Below are 21,984 nucleotides of genomic sequence, written 5' to 3' on the forward strand. Positions count from 1 at the left end.
TTCATTCACTACGGTGTATATATAATATATATTTTTGAAAACCCCCCAACAATATATGTGTCCGACAAATGTTGACAATAAAACATTGGCTGATAACAGTTTAACAACTATACTGCGCGTCACTACAAAAGTGCACCCCCCACCCCCCACCCCACACACACACACCGGATGCGCGGTCGGTTTGGAATTGATCCTCATCGGTGGGCCCATTGAGCCATCTCGTTACAGCCAGTGCACCATGACTGGTATATGAAAAGCTGTGGTATGTGCTATCCTGTCTATGGGGTGGTGTATATAAAAGTTGCCTTACTACTAATAGGAAAATTAAATTATGTTTGACATCCAATTAATAGTTGATGATTCATAAATCAATGTGATCCATTGATGTCGTTAAACAAAACAAAACAAATCCCCCCAGTCCATTTTATATGCACATACACTAGAATACTTCCCATTATAGGCATTTAATTTCAAACTAGTCACAACTGTGTTAATTAAGCAGTTGTATCTAATTACACATCCTATTGTACCATGTATGTATTATGTATTAAGTTGTATAACTTGTGCCTTATCTATTTGTTCCTTTAAAAGGCAATAAAATATGTTTCAATCAGTCAATAAAGGAGTTTAAAAAATCAACTCTTTTATATAGAATAATATTTTCTCTTATGACAGGTGGTTGCATAGTACAGATTAATTATGATTTGAAAAACTATATTGTAGTAACCGCTTAAGATTAATGTCCGCTTTCTAGGTTTCATCATGGGCATGGCTACCTAGTGACACATCAGTTTTTTAATGCATCTTTTTGCCATACTCTGCAACACATGTGGACATGGAAAATAACCTTTCACGTATTGACTCGTACATGTATGTGTATTAGTGTATGTGCTAATTAACAGGTAGATATAATATTGTTTAATGTGCTCGGTGATTAGTGACAGATGATTACCCCCCTTTCAATTGTTTAGACCTTCCTAATTACATGTCATTATCTGACAGCAGGAGAGTGTTATAAATATATTTGGTAATTAATTAGGCGGTAGTGATGGAAAGTGTGTGTGTGTGTGTGTGTGTGTGTGTGTGTGCGCGTGTGTGTGTGTGTGGCGGTAGTGATGGACAGTGTGTGTGTGTGTGTGTACGATACTGACAACGACAATCTATTATCTGGCCTTTGGAATAAGTCCTGTAGTATTTGAAAATTCAATTGTTATTTTTATAGGCACACGAGCGCTCACGTTAGTGTGAGTTGGAACTACGTACAAGACAAGATTTTTATTTTGTGTCAGAATAATATAAGTTAATTAAGAATTGAACGTTATATTTTTGACGTTCATGACACTTTACCCGTATTATAGTTGCATTTACATTACATAGACACATATTCCCGGGATTTTCACAAAACAATTTCACCAAACAATCCATTGCGGCTGCTCACTCTCACAGCTTCTCTTTGTTGAACTGTCCTTTGTGTAAGTAGCTTCTCTAAAAAAAAATTCCGCTAGCTCAACAGCCGTGTGTTTGATCAAGCGTGACCGACATGAATTGGATCAGTCGAATGTTGTGTAGTCACACACACACGCACGCACACACTCACACTATAACATTAATTCCTCCAAATATTCCAAAACTAGAGCTCTGCACAATATAACTGGAATATAATCACCAACAACAAATAGAAATGATTATTAAAAATAACCGTCACTGGGTGGACTCGAACCACCAACCTTTCGGTTAACAGCCGAACGCGCTAACCGATTGCGCCACAGAGACTGGATGATAAATAAAAATTGATCCAATCCGAAATGTTTTTACATGCTCATGTACCACGAAGGTTTCGAGCATGTCCGCCCCAGGGTTCGGCCTCTGGAGGCCAGGGGCCCAACTCGGGGCAGAAATTTATTTGGGACATTTTGACTTTATCCAAAATAGGAGAGGGGACTTTATAATTTATTTACGTCTTAGCCAAACTAAATAAACTTATTTTTAATTTATTTATATAATTTTGGACGCATTTTAAGTCGGGCGTTTCTAAAATAAAAAGGTTTAGCAGAGCTCTTTGGTATTTAGCCCTAGGAGTTGGTAAGGAGGTTCTCCACTAGAAGATTGGGGCATCCGCCACAGGAACTTTATTTAGTGGGTGGGGAAGAAGTATAAAAGGGGCATCAGTCATATTGGGAGCTTCAGTGTGACCGAAACATGGGGGGGGGGGACCCGAGGGGAAGGGGGGCAGGCTCCGGACAGACCTACGGCCGAAACCGCCTAAGCCCTACGGCACCTAACCTATTTCCGGTGGAATACCCCCCACCCACCCAAAGCCTCCCCCCCCAGCCAGTCCAACCGTCGCGCCCTCCAATCCCGATGCCCCCCAGTGTTGATAGTCCAGCGGAGGTGTCACTAGGAGAGTGACCCAGAACTCGCTCATCCGCTGGTGTATTGAAGAGGAGGAGGAAAAGTTGAAAGTTAGCGTCTGGTGAATCTGGCAGAGTGAAACGTATTCAGATGATCCGGAAGTCCAGAGGCGCCTCTCTGTCAACCTAAAGAAACAGAACATTATGCCATTCAACAGACGCTGGCACTACTTTAATTTAGAACACTAGAGGATGCAAACGGGGTATAGTACCAGGTTCCACCAACTAGGATAGGAGCAGCGCACCGCCCTGTTGAATTCCGATTTCTTTTTATTTCAATAAAGTTAAAACCTGTATAAAATAAATTAAAACAAATTAAAATGAGCACGCTTGTAAAACCTAGCAAACTAAAAAAATATAACACCAAAATAAAAATTAAAACGTTTTATACAATATATTTGGTCGGCGAGCAGGGGACTGTTACTGCCAGATAACAATCCCCTATTATCAACCCGAAGCAAAATAGTCATCCATCAATACACCAACACCACATATAATATTAAAAAATACCATTTTTAAAATATAATTAATATATTAATATTTATTTACACGTTTTAAAAGAAGTTTAAAAACCGGTACATTATAGTTAAAATAAAAATTCTGAAGCACGTCAGGCGCTACGTTGCAACCGGAAGACGTGATTAGAAACCGAACCATAGGGACGAAAGTAATAGCCTTCCAACACCTTAAGGGTAGTTGAGGAGCAACCAGAGTAGTTGAACATAGTTACTAAGCCCGACAGCGATAATAAATTATTATGAATGGCTGCTCCACAAAATATCCGGGCCAGCCATATTTGCACCAATCTAACAATGCCTAAGTCACGGACAGTGGAACAACCTAAATTATATTTAAATATTAACATTAGATTGGTAGACAAAGGCGACCAACATCCTGTCTATTGTTAGTTTATTTTCCTTAGGGGATTCAAAAGATTAAAATTATTATTATTAAAATACTTTACCAGTTTCAGTCTAATTTTGTCATGTTTAGTACAGTCGATCAAAAAATGTTTTACATCTTCAATTTTATGACATACTAAACAGTTGGGTGAATTAATTTTCCTAATTTTAAATTTAAAATCATTTAACGCCGAAGAGACACCCATTCTTATAAATCTTGCAATAATTTTAGTTACCTTTACATTAAAAGAAATTGGTCCAGGTGTTGTCGCCTTTGGTTTAATATAAGCATGCCACACTCTGGTCCTGTGGTTCCATTCGGTTTGCCACAAGACCCCAAAGTGTGGTTCAGCTATAGAATTTATTTCATTAAAGTTATGTTCCACTGGAACACCGACAGTGAGTTCTTGCAGGCTCTTTTTGGCATTCATGTCGGCTGATTCATTGCCAGTTATACCAATATGCGCCGGAACCATTCCATGATGAGTTATGTCCCCGTGGTAACAATTTTATTATAAATTATATAAAAAAATTGAATAATTTCGGGTCTGACACTATGGGCTCCACTAATTGCCTGCAGGGCCTATACGAATTGAACGTTATATTTTTGACCAATCTAATTAAAGGCGCTCTGTCACGGATGGTGGACCTAATTAATGACCTAACAAAAATATTATGTTAAAATATATACTTTTGATTTGTCGCTAAAAGTATTTTATTTAACCATCTACATAACTAGCATAACCCACTAATTACTGATATTTTGTAAAAAAATTATTGAATTATGTCAACGATCCATAATTCAGGAAAAAATAACAGCTATTTGGAGCGAAGAGGTGTGACGTATTATTTTTGTAGTCACGTGATGGGCAACCCCCGAATAACTACAATGTCAAAACGATTTGCCAAGCTCGTGTAACGAGAACGCTTGACCGTCCTATGCGACGTAAGGTAAATCGAAAGAAAAACAATGAAAATAAGTTGTAAAAGATATATAAACTGTACTGAATGATAATAAGGTTATACATTAATTTATTTTAGCAACAGAAGCATTTTAAACGGTGTCGATTCGACTAGTTAGGCCTTTGCACGCACAGGTACATTTATCGTTTGTTGTTCGCGGAAAAATCTAAACACCTAAACACCGCATTCATTTTTCAGTTTGTCAAATTTATTATTATATAAAATATGCCATAACCGCATGGGTAATTACAAATGGCCTGGAATAGGAATTACTACATTTTAAACTTGAACTTGACGGTGTTTATATACGAAGTGGCTATATATACGACGGCCGTGTATATGGCCTCCGCTAACGAGGGTTGCCTATAAACACAGCAAAAATGTATATCGGCGGTAAATAAGTATTTGATTGATCCATATTGCCGAACCACTTGGAACAAGAGGAATACATAATAAGTACAAACAAGGGAATGGTGGTTGAATATGAATCCAGCGGACCCTTTTGTGTACGTTTTCCATAGACACCTACCCAGTGTTTGTGCCGGAAAGAATGTTTTGGGTATGGCGCTATAAAATTAAATATTTACGCGTATCCAGTCCATTCCAATAAGCCAACAACTTCAAGATTAAAAACTAATATACATATAGTGTCTTCAATACGTTTTGAGCTCTATTTTTAGAACGACCCGACCCAAGATAACAGAAGCTGAGTCAGGCGCTGTCAAAATACAGAGCATGATTTATGTCTTCTACTGCCAGAATAGTTCGCGCCAGCACAGACGCGTTGTGTTTTGTCACATTCGGTTCAGTTTCAGTGTGTTTCTTTTTTTTAGTTGGTACCTTACTAGCCAGATCCTAAAATCGATGGTCGCCCAACGGACTACCTTTGTAAAATTTCAAGTCGGCCTTAGCCAATAAAGGTCGCCACGGGCGACACTGGGGCGTCCGCTAATTTTCAACCCTGGTACTGTAATACGAAAAAACGATAGAAAAACCCCTAACTAAAATGATCGGTCACTGCAACAATGTTTTACTTAAACTCTGAAAAGAACAACAAAAAATAAAACCAATTTGAGAAATGTAAAGTGGGTGAAACCTGTTTATACTTCTAGGTCTTATTTGTTTTGTAAACAGGTGAAAATGGTGCAATTTCCTTCTTGTTAAGCTTGCAGAGTTATTTCCCATAAAAAGAAAGAAAGAAAAAATAAACAGCTGTAGTAAGCTTGTCACATTGTTTACTGCCTGTACTAAGTGAGTATAGGTTGTACTATAACAAATAAAATCCCATAGGCAACAATGTTAATGTATGTGGTTAAAATACTATATGCAATATATCAACCAAACTATGACCCATAAATTTCACTACTTTTTAACTTTATTAACGTGCCTATATCCAAAAGACTAAAACCCTTTCCTCAAAGTATTAACTGAAGAAAGTTGAGCTATTCATGGTACATTTTCAATATAACTGGATATTTTACAACACCATAATTTTGCACAAAACTGTAGTACTTTGTTTTAAAAGTTTCAAGCACAAGGATACTTGACACAGTGGTACTAGATAAAATAACATTGCATACATTTATTGCCCAGACGAACTTTTTTTTTTAAACGGCAGTCACTATCACATTTATCACCAGTTCGGCTGGTCAAAAATCGAGGTGCACCAAACTTTTAATATAGCAGTTAATACCATCAGTCACATTTATCACCAGTGGTATTAACAGCTCTATAAAAATGTTGGTGCACCTCGAGGTTTGACCCAGCCGGATTGTTATTTGGTTTAGTACTACATGTATATATAGATTGCCCATGGAAGGGAAGTACAATGTATGTTAGATGGTTGTACTGCCTCTTAATAATACATGCATATATAGATTGCCCATGGAAGGGAAGTACAATGTATGCTAGGCGGTTGTACTGCCTCTTAATAATACATGTACCTGAGTTATCAGCATACTCTCCAAAGTGATTAGACCAAAAGTGTATTTTGTTTAACAACACCACTAGAGCACATTGATTTATTAAACGTCGACTATTGGATATCAAACATTTGGTAATCTTGACTTAGTCTTAGGGAGAAAACCCGCTACATTTTTCCATTAGTAGTAAGGGATCTTTTATAAGCAGCATCCCACAGACAGACAGACAGAATAACGCATACCATAGCGTTTGATATACCAGTCACGGTGCACCGACTGGAATGAAAAATAGTCTTATGGGTGCTTAGACCAAGTCCACAGTAAAATGTTGAATGGAAATGACAAGAATTGAGAGAGTATTACTGTGGGGTATTGTCACGGGGATTCTATAATACCCGTAACTGAATAAAACACGATTGTCCAAATATCTCTCCTAACTGTATATCTATTAGATCTCTCTGTAACAGGCTGTTATATACCCGCTTTGGCTCGTCTAGGTATGATCAGAGATACGATCTTATATAAAGTATATGTAATATAGCACGTTTAGTTCACTAGAAAACACAACAAAACACAATACTCTTTGGAATCTGTATTAACCTACGCTGACAAATGTACTGCCGCAGTAGTTAATTAATAACAACAATAATAACAACCCAGGAACTGATCACTTAATTAGTTAATCTCTAGGTGTCTAGTTTACACAATATGCTAATCACTTCACCGTGACACAACACCCACACGTGTGATAATTGAGAACGCTTCTAGGAGAACTTAATTAATGAAGGAATTACAACACTATTCCTAACTGGTTAATTTTTAATTAACCCTTACTACTCGTTCAGTAACGTGTGATAATTGAGAAACGCTTCTAGGGGAACTTAAGTAATAAAGGAATTACCACTCTATTCCTAACTGGTTAATTTTTAATTAACCCTTACTACTCGTTCAGTAACCTTGTAACACAGAATTAATACTGGTACCTATCACAATAAAGACAATAACCTACAGTTTACCTAGGTCTTCTAGGATGACTGGCTAAGCTTTATATTACCAAATACTCGTATAATGTTAGAACAAAAAGTCTACGATTTACTTCGTCAGATGACCGAAGACACTGTCTAAAGAATATTGGTATAATACAGTATTAAAATATTTAAAAGTCACATCAATCACATCAAGGTTATACAACAGAGCAGAAATAAAATATTTACCAAAGTCCAAACGGACAACGTTCCCGGGAAGCCTTCCTTGTTCTGTCCTTTTTGCTTCTCCCCATAACTCTAAAACTCTAGCTATTTATTATAAATCGAAATATCACCTGGGGGTAAATCGCGGCACCGAATCTTATCATCTGATATTTCCACCGCGACCAAGCGGTATTTTTTTCCTCAGATCGTCAGACTTAATGTCGCCAGTTCGCTAGAGATTCCACGGTCGCGCGGAGGTATTACGTAACTACTGGCCACATGGCCTCCACACCTGCTCTGGGTGTGTATTAGACGACCATCGCGCAGAAGTATTACGTAACAAGTTGCCCACCTAGCTAAGTGCAATGAAACTGCACACGGCCTTCTAAAACAATTAATAACGCCACAGGCGAAAACAAAAATTAAGAGCATGTACCGTCACAGGTATGTAGGACAACAAAAGAAAATATGTAGGTCAAGTAGGTCAGCTTGGCCCGGGCACCCAGCTCTAGTTCGAAACATCCAGTCTTGAGAGGCCCACTTCTGATTCTGATGAATATTGTCCTATTGTAATAAATCAGAGATCAAATTATTTTACGTCCTTGTTCGAAACAAGTTCTTTCAAGTAATTTTTCTGATAGTTTTAAAATGTCAGTATGGCGTCACGGTTAGTTTCGTTGTTACAGTGGTTAGGATACTGAACAGGAGCTCAAGCTGGGTTCAAATGTCATCAGAGTTGAAGGCTGGTTCATACCTCGCCAAAGGCCGATTCGGACTTTACTTACGAATTGAAGGCTGGTTCATACCTCGCCAAAGGCCGATTCGGACTTTACTTACGAGTTGAAGGCTGGTTCATACCTCGCCAAAGGCCGATTCGGACTTTACTTACGAGTTGAAGGCTGGTTCATACCTCGCCAAAGGCCGATTCGAATTTTACTTAACTTTCTCTCCTATTGATTTTTCACCCTCTTCCTAATCATAATAGTGTAATCATCATATACTGTACATCTTTACAAACATTATTTTACACTTGATTTGTTGGGAGTCCCATCGGTTTTCTGTGCAGTCCACTTTATAGCATTTTACCAGCTTCCTTGTTGAACTAACAGCCATGGACAGCAATGGTGCATACTAAATATTGAGACGTGTTGGAAACCACCACGGAACCCGACAACATGTTGAGGCTGAACCTTTATTGCAGCTGATTGAGAATGTGCTCAGTGTCCAGGCGTAGTTAAAAATACAAGAACTCCTATGTAAAACTTCAATGACAGAAACGTGACAGGTACTAGATGTCGTTGGAGCAGCAATAAAAACCACACACACGCACGTGAGATGAGATGAGGGTGCGGGCATAGACGGACAAATCAATTCTTACGATCGTATTTTCACCAAATGTCATGTACTACAAATATTTATTAAATGTTTATGCGAGTTTCTTTACATTTGCGGGAGACGGTTTCTAATTGTGGATGTCCCCGATACAATATGCTTCATAAGATTAATTGTATATTTGTCACAGCAAACTGTAACTAGTGCATACTGGCCTTATTTTATTACCATACACTTCTTGCATTTATATCTCGTCTACATTTAAATATTACGACGGTAACTGATCGTTGGTCATAGCGTCCGATGCATTGTAAGATCCGCAGAACGAATAATGTAAAGTGGAGGTCCCATGCTATCACAGAAGAGGGGTGGGGGAGGAGCGGAGCCATTTTTCCCAGCAAAGGTTTGATCTGTGGACAGTCTCAAACAATTTGCTAGTATCTTGAGAACAAAATAATAATCGTTTGAGAAGACAACATTTGGCTGTTATAAAAGTGTTTTGGTTCGTTTTTTATATAGACACAAACCCTCTTTACCCGGTATCTACGGTACTATTTTTATAGCTATCATCTTTACATGTTTATTATTGCTTTTGTATTTAACTGTCAGTGTTTCAAATCACACACAATCTATATAATCTATTGAATATCACAGTGATATTCAAATATGGTGTTACATCATTTTATTATTCAAACCACTTGCAATATAACATTCATTATTGCCATACCTATAACAACAATAAAACAAGTTGTCACGAATCCATATTTAAAATAGGTCCAATAGCTGAACTGGTATCCTAATGAGGTTTTAGACTTCTGAGCAACAATGAGATTAGCCACACTGCCAAACAGCGTCAGATTCCCTGCAATTGTGGAGCACCATGCGAGATAGAGAACAAGAGGAAACTGATTTGTGCAGGGCTGGAGCTGTTCAAGGACAATGATGGTCAGTGGGACATTGCTGAAGATGTTGGAGCAGACGACAACAAAGACACACAGGATAGTCAAGCTGGAGAAGCTGTTGAACTTGGAGTGGGACAGGCCCATGGTCTTCCAAATCCAGCGCGGAATTCGCGTAGCATTGAACCCCGCCATCCAGACAAACAGACCGAAGAACATGACGAGCACACCCCAGTCCACCCGTCGTATGATGAAGAAGGCACTGCGTTTGTTCAACACGGCATCCACTAACATCAAAAATGTTGCTGTCGCAATGGGAAGAAGGCCTGTATTATGTAAAGAAAAAAAGTGAAATATTATTCCCATAGTCTATGCTAATGAGTCAAAGACAAAGATGTGTATATACTACTAATAAAGCAAAGCAATACTATTTAATTTACCTCAGACGAAACCTCACGATTCAGGATATAACAGAATTTCGTCAAGAAACAGGACGCCCATCTATAAAAGCATAGACCTACATGTATTTTCGTTATCTTCCATGTTATTTTCCCTGCCATGTTGGATACTCTGTAACACCTGTCAACAATACATTGCAGCCATCACCACCCAGTGAAGGTAAGACGCAAAACCAAGGTAGCTATGGTCTTGGCCAACACATACTAGAATAATATAAATTTTAATTATGCTAACTTTATTTCTTTGCGGAGGTAGTGATAATAACTTACTTACAACTTCTGGGAGGCTCACATGGAATGTCATCATTGATAAAGAATAATTTTTAAAATTAATTTTATGTTCTGTTATATATAATATAAAATTATAATTTTCATAAAGACTGTAGTTCTGTTCATAGCGGCAGAGGAAAGTGCCACCTACTTTTGCAGAATAATATATAACAAAGTCATTGCATCTTATAAAAAAGATACGTAGTTACGTACCCATATCAAAGTGAACAACGTCTGTATCCACAAACAGTAGCGTCAGCAAAGCTAGAAGACTGATCCATAAACATATATGAAAAGGTTTCGACTCGCTTGCTTTAAATTCTATATCTACCGCTTGCTGGATGTCTATCTCAAAGCAAGCCTTCTCTGTCACCTGTATCGCTGGAATTGCAATGCTCTGAATAGACCGAGTTATTCCCAATTTCTTCGAAGTCTGCAATCCAGACAACGGAAACGGAGTATTTGACTCAATTCTCCCCTTGTCTACGTTTTGAGTGTCACATTGTTGCTTTTCCAATGACGTGTTAGTTTTGAGTTTTAAAGAAAGCGATGTTCCACTTCTAGCATAACGAGGATGATAGTCGGACTCGGTTTCCTTTACTCTGTGCTTGTTGGACAAGAGTATGTTTTCAAAAGACACACAATCTTTTTTGTTAAGCTTCTCATGCGGAAAGCTTTGTCCTAAATTGGATAAAGACTTAGCATACTGATGTGTATTTCTTAGACTTGCTTGATTAGTGCTTTGGTTCAAGGATTTGGTTTCGAATTCACTGGCTTCTAAATGCGATGTCGAGATGTTCTGAACTGTACTTCCAGATGTATTCTGATGCTGGGTTGAAGATGTACCATTTCCATTCATGTGTTCTTTGTCTGTTGCATTCATTGAGTCTACATTTGTGTTACCGAGAGAGTGTTCGTCATCGGATATCATTTCAATGGCAGTATTTTTATTTTTACCAATAAATGCTTTTCGTTGTTCCTTTTTATTGACTGTATTATTTCTTTCTTTATGGGAACTCCTTGAACGTATTTTCCAGTGAATAATCAGAAAACAAACGTTCAGTACAGACCCTATGATGGTCGGTAGTCCAATAAACATAATGCATCTCAAAAGATCCAGTCTGCTCTGTCTAAAATGTGGCACATTGGTTTTGGAAGCTATTAGCGCCATCTGAGGATTTCCGAATATCGTAGCTGCACTGCCTATGTTGGCCGAGGTGGCGATCGCCAGCAACAGGGTTTTGAGTTCTACCCGTGGTCGGTTCTGGTTTTTCCAGTTCTCCAGCCACAAGGGAGTGAGAACGACACAGGCTGCATCATTGGTGATGAACGCAGACGTCACACTGGTCGCCAGACACACTCGCCATAGATAACTCGCAAAAGAAATATCGTCTTTCAATATTCTACTTATCATGCGGTCGATTATCTTCTCTCTTTCGAAATACTGAGCCATGAGCATCATTCCGAGGAGAAGGGCGATCGTGCGCATGTTGCCAGGCTCCCCGAGATGCCTGTACGCGTCGTCTTGCGACAGCACGGTGGTGCACACCATCAGCACGGCACCCAGGAGGACGGCAGGCGTGGTACCGAGTGGGAAGAAAGGAAACTCGAACAAGACGAGCGGCAGAATGAGAAGAAATATAACGACTCCAGTAACAACTGTCCCAGTGTCGGCCAACGTGTAATCGAGAAGGAGATGTGACGCGTTGGTCGTGTTGACGTCATGGCATATACCTGGCCCTGGCTCCATCGTAGTCTTAAACTAAAGGGAACAAGAAGACATATTTATAGAAATATTAATGAAATTGCTAAATTAATAACAGGAACAACGGCTAAATAATCAGGTTTATGGCTCATAGGTGCTGGTTTCGTGTCGTCGGGGCCGTATTCTGCGGTAGTAGAGGCATTACAGACACCTCGACAAATACTAAAAGGTTCCTTCTAATGTTTAAAGTGTTTGTCTAGAGAAGATCCTATATTACTGTGCCATGATTCTTTCTAACTGTCACCGCCCACTAGATATTTTAATTAAGCTAAATACGGCCTTAGTTCATATGATAGTGAATTTTTTAACGACACCACCAGACCATATTGATCGACTAATGGATGTCAAACATTTGATAATTCCGACATGATATTGTCTTAGAGGAAATCCACTACAGTTTTTCATTTGCAACATCAATATATCTTTTATAGGCACTTTAAAATAAAACACCACTTTGATATATATATATGTCGTGGGGTACTAAAAAAGAAGTACTGCCGGAAATATAATAAAAATTATTTTCGTCAATTATTTCTTTCATATTAAACTGACGTGTAAATATTTTGTAAATACCTATTTAATTTAGCATTTACTTGTTTGGGCTCTAATTGATGTACAAGGTGGTGTTTACTCTTGAAATTAAAATAAAGATGTCAGTAAACAGGAGATTTGTGACCTTTATTGGAACAGACTATAACATATTTTGATATGTATCAGTTTCATTTACCCTTAAACAAACTTTTAATTTAAAACTGCAAGTTAACTCATTATTTTGAATTGCAGCACAAATTGTTAATTATGACCAGCATATTTACTGAATATAAATTCAATATAAGTACAGTAAAAATCTACACAATCTTGCAACCAATTAAAGTTGCTATATCATAGTTATATGTGAGCATCTGTTTGTAATAAAGATTCTCCAATAAAATGTATTTTCTACTAGTAGATAAAATTATTTCCTATAATCATTTATGGGCATATAGTTAAAGGTGTAGTTTTTAAATGTTAAAGCAAAATTTAATAAAACATGATTTGCAATAGCTGTCATTAGGCAATTTTAAGCACCTTTAATACCGGTACAATAGATCACAAACTCAAAATGGTTCTTGACAGTTTTGCTATAAGTTACTTATAAACGTCTACAAATATTTTGTTTGGGAGAGGAATAGGGGTAAACTGTCATCAGAAACAGTCACTCACATATTATAACAGCAATAGAATTGATACACGTTCACCAAAATGTGTTATAGTGTGTTCCAATAAAGTGCACAAATCACCTGTTTACTGACTTCTAATTTCAAGAGTAAACACCACCTTGTACATCAATGATAGCCCAAACAAGTAAATGCTAAATTAGGTAGACAATCATTAAATAGATATTTACAAAATATTTACTTGTCTGTTTAATATGTAAGTAATAATGGACGAAAATCATTTTTATTCTATTACCGGCAGTAATTAGTTGTAACGGAGTGGAGGGGGTGGGGGGGGGGGCAATCACAGAATGGGTCCACCGAGGAGATTCAATCATACGACCCAAGCACCTCAGCAGACGCCAACCACCACTACGATCTGACCATCACTAAGATCTGACCACCACTAAGATCTGACCATCACTAAGATCTGACCATCACTAAGATCTGACCACCACTACGATCTGACCATCACCAAGATATGACCACCACTACGACCTGACCATCACTACGATTTGACCACCGCTAAGATATGACCATCACTATGATCTGAGCATCACTACGACCTGAGCATCACTACGATTTGACCACCGCTAAGATATGACCATCACTATGATCTGAGCATCACTACGACCTGAGCACCACTACGACCTGACCACCACTAAGATCTAACCATCACTACGATCTGAGCACCACTACGACCTGACCACCACTAAGATCTGACCATCACTAAGATCTAACCATCACTATGCACTGACCATCACTAAAATCTGACCACCACTACGATCTGAGCACCACTACGACCTGACCATCACTAAGATCTGACCATCACTAAGATCTAACCATCACTACGATCTGACCATCACTAAGATCTGACCACCACTACGATCTGACCACCACTAATATCTGACCATCACTACGACCTGACCACCACTAAGATCTGAACATCACTAAGATCTAACCACCACTAAGATCTGACCATCACTAAGATCTGACCACCACTAAAATCTGACCACCACTACGATCTGACCATCACTAAGATCTGACCACAACTACGATCTGACCACCAATACGATCTGACCATCATCAAGATCTGATGATCACTAAGATCTGACCACCACTACGATCTGACCACCACTAAGGTCTGACCATCACTAAGATCTGACCACCACTACGATCTGACCACCACTAAGATCTGACCATCACTAAAATCTGACCATCACTACGATCTGACCATCTGTAAGATATGACCACCACTACGAGCTGACCATCACTAAAATCTGACCACCACTAATATCTGACCATCACTAAGATCTAACTAATATCCCACAAAATTAAAAGGTTGTCGCGGAGATTGTTTGAATCTGTTGAATTATAAAACAAATTTGAACATAATTTGAAATAAAATCAACTGAACACTATATGTCTTGTCCGGGACTACTTGAAACGTATTTTCCAGGTGGAAACAGGAAAGTCATAGTCGTTCAAATTGCTACCTGACTGCTCCCTCATTTGTGCAACCCAACTAAATGTTCTCCCAAATCATTTATCCATAGGCGTACGGGCTCCAAATTTTGTATATGTGTGTGTGTGTGTGTGTGTGTGTGTGTGTGTGTGTGTGTATGTGTGTGTGTGTGTGTGTGTGTGTGTGGAAGGCTAATTGTTGCCAGAATTACGAATCTGGATAACAACATGTTTTCATATTATCATTACTGCAAAACAGCTGTATAGGGTTGCAAGTGAATCACTATTAAAGGGACAGACCCTAGTTTCAACCCGTGAAAATTAACACTTAGGATCTACAAACCTGTAACACATTTGGATAAAGTTACAATTGAGTTAAACATGAGTCTGTGATTTTGAACTGATGAAATACCCTCTAAATATAGACTAAAACTCGATTCCATAGCCTATTACTTCTCAAACGCACATGCGTTTTTAAATATATGAGAAATGCATTTTGTGACCAAAAACTCTTCGAATGTACGGAAATTGATAATCTAAACCATAAAATCTAAAGTATGATTTCAGTTGTCAAAAACGGCTATATTAGTAAAATATATTCCTTAGTGTTTAAAAACTAGGGTATGTCGCTTTAATTTGTACATGGATTACATCTAATATTGTGGGGAAAATGATGGAAACACATGTTGAAAAGGTTTCAGGCCAGCTAATTTTGCCAGAATATCTCTATCGTGTTTGACCAAATTTGAGGTGCCGGACGTAGCCCAGTGGTAGCGCGGTCGGTCTGGGATCGATCCCCGTCGGTGGGCCCATTGGGCTATTTCTCGCTCCAGACAGTGCACCACGACTGGTGCATCAAAGGCCGTGGTATGAGCTATCCTGTCTATGTGATGGTGCATATAAAATAGCCCTTGCTGCTAATCAAAAAGAGTAGCCCATGAAGTGGCGACAGCGGGTTTCTTCCCTCAATATGTGTGTGATCATGTCCGACACCATATAACCGTAAATAAAATGTGTTTAGTGCGTCGTTAAATAAAACATTTCCTTCCTTCCTTGCCCAAATTTGAAGATCTGCTCACGCACCGGGAGAGCACCACTGATCCCCAACTCTGAAGATAATAGCCCCCATACCCCCACCCCCACCTACCCCAATGTCATGTTTTGCATGGCAAATTAATGCATTACTGGCACTTCCAGTGACTGCCATCTCCGGAAGTTTATGAGTTCAAGCGTTACATCATTCTATCACAGAAGCTCGTATTTTCTAACACTAATCAAACTTCTGTAAAGTTGTTTGAGAAATTGTTTGACTAGGGCTTAGAAGATACGAACATGAACAGCTCAAGCCAACAAGCTTTTGTCGTTGACATTTATTGGTGACTGTACGCTTATCATATTTGCTGATTCATTCATTTCTCTCTCTCTCTCTCTCTCTCTCTCTCTCTCTCTCTCTCTCTCTCTCTCTCTCTCTCTCTCTCTCTCTCTCTCTCTCTCTCTCTCTCTCTCTCTCTCTCTCTCTCTCTCACACATTTTTGTTTTGTTTTATAGCATTTTAAAATTATGGTATCTATTCTACCCGTACCCCCTTTCAATGGTTATGGTGGTTTTAGGTATAGGGTTAGGGTTAGTTTTTAGGGCCTTTGATGTAGAGGGGTACGGGTCGAACTCTTTCATTACTGCGGTCTGATTAAGAGAGCATCTTCAGGAACCCCATGACCAAATTGGCACATCTCCCACCTCCATTCCCACCCCCATTCCCATCCCAGCCAGGCGCAGTTTACCCCAAACTAAACTTATTTGCCAGTTACTTTCATTAATTTCAGATAAATAGAATATAATAAATTTGTCGCTCATATAACTTGCATATAGATCTGAAACACAGCGAATGTGTCGAATCAGCATGCACCATCTGTAAGCCCTATACATACCTTTTTCAGCTTTCGGTAATCGATAAAAATTGAATCTGTAGGGTAATTCCTCCATCCACACGCTCTGCAGCCACTTCTCGTTTAGCTCACGCATAAGATATGTATTGTATTGGTTGTCATTTCTTGGGATCTTTCTCCGGTCAGTGAATGTTGAGTTCGGCTAGCTCAGTCTACTCGACCGTGACGTGGATAAACGCTCCGAAATCGACAGGTGGCGCTATTAGTCTTGTTCAGGCGAAGCCTGATTGAAAACAAGTCAAGGTGCGTGGTTCAGTTTATCGAAACAGAACTGAATGCGTGGAGATAAAACTAAAAAAACTCGACCTTGCTACGCCCACTAGATGTATACAGGCGCGGACTTAGTGGGGGGCCCAAGGGGCCCGGGCCCCCCCTATTTTTGGGGTCAATATACTCAACAAATTTTATTTACGTTTATATAGTGTCAGAAATATGGTTAAGGACCACAAAACAATGAGAAAGGAAACTCGCTGCCGCGACTCCAGGGGCTACTCTTTCAGATTAGCAGCAAGATATTACATACCATGGCTGTTGATACACATTGGCCCAGTTGTTCAAAGCAATGTATATTACTGAAACAACTGTTTCGATATTTCTTCCCATTTACCGGCAGCCGCAGTCAACGGAAAACCAGCCTAATATGGGAAGGAGAGATGACCACCTTAACTTTAAAAAAAAGAGACCAGAGTTTATGAAATGTTGAAGATAACAAAAACAGTATGACAATACCAAAAACATACGTTAATATAGCTATTTTGTTACTCAGATGCGAAGAAATCGCGTTTCAGGCCACTTAAATTTCAAAATTTCGCGGGGGAGCATGCCCCCGGACCCCCCTAGGAATCTCGGGCGCTTTGCGCCCTCGGGCCCCCCCCCCCCTATTTAAAAATCCTGGATCCGCGCCTGGTATATGTTATATGTTTTAATGTTAAAACATTTTATAGATGCCATTGACATTATTATGCAATATTAGACATTTTGTTTTCTTTTACCCTCACTATTAACGCAATATTTTGTGATAATTCGCTGAGAATTGCATAAGCGTACGAGACGAGATGGAGTGTGTGAGTGTGGTGGGGGGGGGGGGGGGGGGGGGGGGGCATATACAAATAATCAAATTCGTTTGCTACTCTATATAGCTGTTTGGTAGTAATGCTGATATAAATATATGCTGTTAATATTATTCAGATTCTGGCTTATGGATAATGGAGAATTGGCATTATTATTTTTTATTTCATAATTAACATCTAGATTTTATTTAGAAAAAGAAAACCTGGATTAGTTTTGTACGGTGACATTCAGTTTTTGAGAATTAGATTTATTTATTACCCCAGCAGGCACTCATAACTGGGAAAATAAAAATCATAATTTCTCACTGAGAAATTATCACGCATTGGTCTAATGAACAATACTATTGAATGATTTGACGCTAAAGGTCGTGACAAGTGAAAATTATTTCACTCGGGACATAAATTTGATAATAACTGGTAACTCGTTTATTATCCTCTATATAATTCACGTTCACACACGCATAGCTAAGACAAAAAGGCATAAACGATTCTTCACGTAGCATCGGCGCGCGCGCGTGTGTGTGTGTGTGTGTGTGTGTGCGCACGCGCAACTGGCTCCCAATTTTGCCACTCTATTTCTCGTTCGTCAGCACCTTTTTTTTTTTAATTAAAAAAAAACTACAACAAAAACTGTGTTGTATCCTGTCCTGTTTGGTGGATAATAGGCCTACATACATCATTGATATAAAAGTTGTTTATGACAAAGAGTAGCCTATGTGGCGAAATATGTTTCTTCTAACACTCAGCAGTGTCGCAAATGTGGCATGCTAACACCCATCTATGTGGCGAAATATGTTTCTTCTCTAAGACTCGGCAGTTTCGCAAATGTGGCATGCTAACACCCATCTATGTGGCGAAATATGTTTCTTCTAACACTCAGCAGTGTCGCAAATGTGGCATGCTAACACCCATCTATGTGGCGAAATATGTTTCTTCTCTAACACTCGGCAGTGTCGCAAATGTGGCATGCTAACACCCATCTATGTGGCGAAATATGTTTCTTCTAACACTCAGCAGTGTCGCAAATGTGGCATGCTAACACCCATCTATGTGGCGAAATATGTTTCTTCTCTAAGACTCGGCAGTGTCGCAAATGTGGCATGCTAACACCCATCTATGTGGCGAAATATGTTTCTTCTCTAACACTCGGCAGTGTCGCAAATGTGGCATGCTAACACCCATCTATGTGGCGAAATATGTTTCTTCTCTAACACTCGGCAGTGTCGCAAATGTGGCATGCTAACACCCATCTGCCACCTATCTGCTACACATTTCATTATTTCCGTGCATGGATTAAAAGGTCCATCTCATAGTTGCATAATGACCTAAAATACATTTGTTTATTGTTGAATGAAATGTAAATATTATATCCTAAATTACATGCCAACACAAATTAGATCCAAATACTTCATTCACTACGGTGTATTTTATAATATATATTTTTGAAAAAAACAAAAAACAATATGTGACCGACAAATGTTGATAATTAATAATTAAACACCTTTAAGGTCGACATTTATTCGGTGTGATATCGGAATGTATTTACATGTTGACTGATATGCAGTGACACGGTGAAACTCACAATTATCACCTTTTCACCTTGCATGCCCATTGAACTGATAACAGTTTATCAACTATACTGCGCGTCACAACAAAAGTGCACATCTCTCTCTCTCTCTCTCTCTCTCTCTCTCTCTCTCTCTCTCTCTCTCTCTCTCTCTCTCTCTCTCTCTCTCTCTCTCTCTCTCTCTCTCTCTCTCTCAATTTCTTCGGTCCATAAAACCTGATATTGCCCGGTCAGTAATTGATAATTGTTTTGTTTAACGATACCGCTAGAGCACATTTAATCATAGGCTATTGAATGTTATCCATTTAGTAATTTTGACATGTAGTCATCAGAGGAAACCCGCTACATTTGTCCATTATCAGCAAGGACTCTTTTATATGCACTTTCCTACAGACAGGAAAGCACATACCACGGCCTTTGACAATTGTGGTGCACTGGTTTGAATGGGAAAAAACAATCAGTTGAATGGATCCACCCAGGTGGTTCGATCCTGCGACACAAGCACCTCGGGCGAGCGCTCAACCGACTGAGCTAAATCCCGCCCCATGTTTCACGACATCACTAGAGCACATTGATTTATTAATCATCGACTATTGGATGTCAAACATTTGGTAATTTCGACATATAGTCTTAGAAAGAAAACCCGAAACATGTGTGTAGTTTACAATGAAAAGGTAAAAACAGGCGCGAATTTAAGAGAGCCCAGTGGGTCCAAGGCCCCTATTTTTTGGTCTAAGAATTAATTTCGCCATTGTATAATTGAGGATCACTGGCGTAGCAAGGATTTTTAAGAAGGTGTGTGTGTGTGTGGAAGGGAGTAAGCACATTGTTTATAAGTCGCGTTAACTGTGGGAAATATAAAATGTGATGAGTACGCCAGTTTTGAGGATCCTGGCTTATATGCTACAGAACTGCATTACGTTAATATTATGAGGCTCAACTCAGACATCGCCATTTGAGATGAGCCATCACTTGCTCAACATTACTCTAGTTCAAGAAGAGTGATTTTAGCTCCCTTTGCGAGGGGAGGGGGGGGGGGGGGTTCGAGGTTCCTTTTAAAAAAAAAATATTTTCTGGGGAGCATGACTCGAACCCACTTAAAACTGTTGGTCGTCACAGTCTAGACACGCACGGGCGCCTGCCTTATCTTTTATGAATTTATATGGTATGAATATGGTAAATGGCTCCCCGTGATCTAAGTTCACGGCAAGGTCTGTCGCCTATTAACATATCTTAATTCCGCACCTAAAGCGGCAATGGAAATGTAATAAAAGATAAAATGTGTATACTATGTACAAGTCTTAGGACTATAAAGTTTCGAAAAAAAGCTTTTCAAACAAAACAAAACATTAACAAATCAAAAACATAATTAAAAATAAGCTGTTAACAGTCATACATTTTTTACGCATTTAACTGCGATTTATATTGTTATTATTATTATTATTATTATTATTATTATTATTATTATTATTGCCATATAATTTGTTTAGAAATACCATCACAAAAACACCCTCTCTCAAAAACAAAAATAAAACGACAACAATAAAATTACTTTCTGTACTTCCGTCCATTCAAGGCTGAGGCACATCCATTCAGGACACTGTCTCTGAAGTCAACACAATCCTTCCCTTGGACGGGTGACGGGGGAGTGGAATAAATTAAAGAGAATTAAAATGTTAAATAGATTTCATTAACCATCTGGACATTAGTATAGTATAATTCATTAGCTTTAAGCCTTCCGGCTCATAGGCATACATTTTATATACAAATTAATAACATTTCACAAGTGGTGCATAATTGGAGGATGGACAATTAAATATGTTGAGAACGTAAACATAATGCATAATTCTTTTCTGTTTCGAACAGACTACAAGTTTAAACACCGATGGTTTGCGCAAGTAGTATTTCTTAATATATATTGAACGTAATTGCATGTACAATGGACATTTCAAAATAAAGTGATATTCATCCTCTATATCATTCTGATTACATATCTGACATTTCCGTTGCGACCTTTCAATACCATAATATCTACCTTATTCAACAAACAACTGGTGAGAAGAAACACGAAATTACAAATACATTAAGGTGGATTTCCTGTTCAGAAGACTTAGTGTTTCTTTGTATTTATGTCTGGAGAATATCTTGTTACAGAACGAAATAAGATATTTTCATTCAGGTGTTTCTTGTTTTGTTTGTTTATTTTTCGCCTTTGAACCACAGATTAAATAGCAGGTTCTGTTTTTGGATTTACCTCTCGATGTGACATGCTCTAGTTAAAATCAAATGATTGGTGGCAATATGATGGAGACTCGATACGGAGAGCCTGTCCAGTTTGGTTTGGCTTTCAAACGTGTTGATAAATCATACCTCGGGCGGGTGACGGTCAACGATGTTACAATCTATTTTATAGGTACTACTAAACCAAATAACTTCCAGCTGTGTCAAAGTTCGAGGTGCACCTAAGTTTGATAGAGAAGTGAACACCACACGTCCTGTGATTGGTTATAAATGTGAGTGTGTTGGTTGTAAAAAATAAAAGTTTCATCTGGGTAAAACAAAATAATGCAATTTTATTTCATCTAGTACCAATGTGTCAAGTAGCCTTGTGCTTGAAACATGTATGGGG

The 21,984-nt window shown here is 38.7% G+C and overlaps 1 protein-coding gene and 1 non-coding gene across 2 annotated transcripts; both read right to left on the reverse strand.

The window, feature by feature from the left end:
* Positions 1-1,699: 1,699 nt before the first annotated feature.
* Trnan-guu lies at positions 1,700-1,773 on the reverse strand. The gene has a single exon. It is a non-coding gene; the product is annotated as a tRNA-Asn (tRNA).
* A 5,969-nt stretch (positions 1,774-7,742) lies between these two features.
* On the reverse strand, positions 7,743-16,960 carry LOC121381928 (silicon efflux transporter LSI2-like). The gene is made up of 3 exons (XM_041511352.1): positions 16,701-16,960; positions 10,561-12,109; positions 7,743-9,945 (listed from the first exon to the last, which is right to left on the reverse strand). Exons 2-3 carry the CDS (start codon positions 12,095-12,097, stop codon positions 9,410-9,412), a joined length of 2,073 nt encoding a protein of 690 aa, XP_041367286.1. The 5' UTR covers positions 12,098-12,109; positions 16,701-16,960; the 3' UTR covers positions 7,743-9,409.
* Positions 16,961-21,984: the final 5,024 nt, after the last annotated feature.

Source organism: Gigantopelta aegis, chromosome 9, assembly GCF_016097555.1.
Source record: "Gigantopelta aegis isolate Gae_Host chromosome 9, Gae_host_genome, whole genome shotgun sequence".
NCBI lineage: Eukaryota > Metazoa > Mollusca > Gastropoda > Neomphalida > Peltospiridae > Gigantopelta > Gigantopelta aegis.

Coding starts and splice junctions, on each gene's coding strand:
- LOC121381928 (XM_041511352.1), bottom strand. CDS start 12,097: ATGGAGCCAGGGCCAGGTATATGCCATGACGTCAACACGACCAACGCG. Junction 9,946..10,560: donor CGTTGTTCACTTTGATATGG/GTACGTAACTAC, acceptor TACATAATACAG/GCCTTCTTCCCATTGCGACA.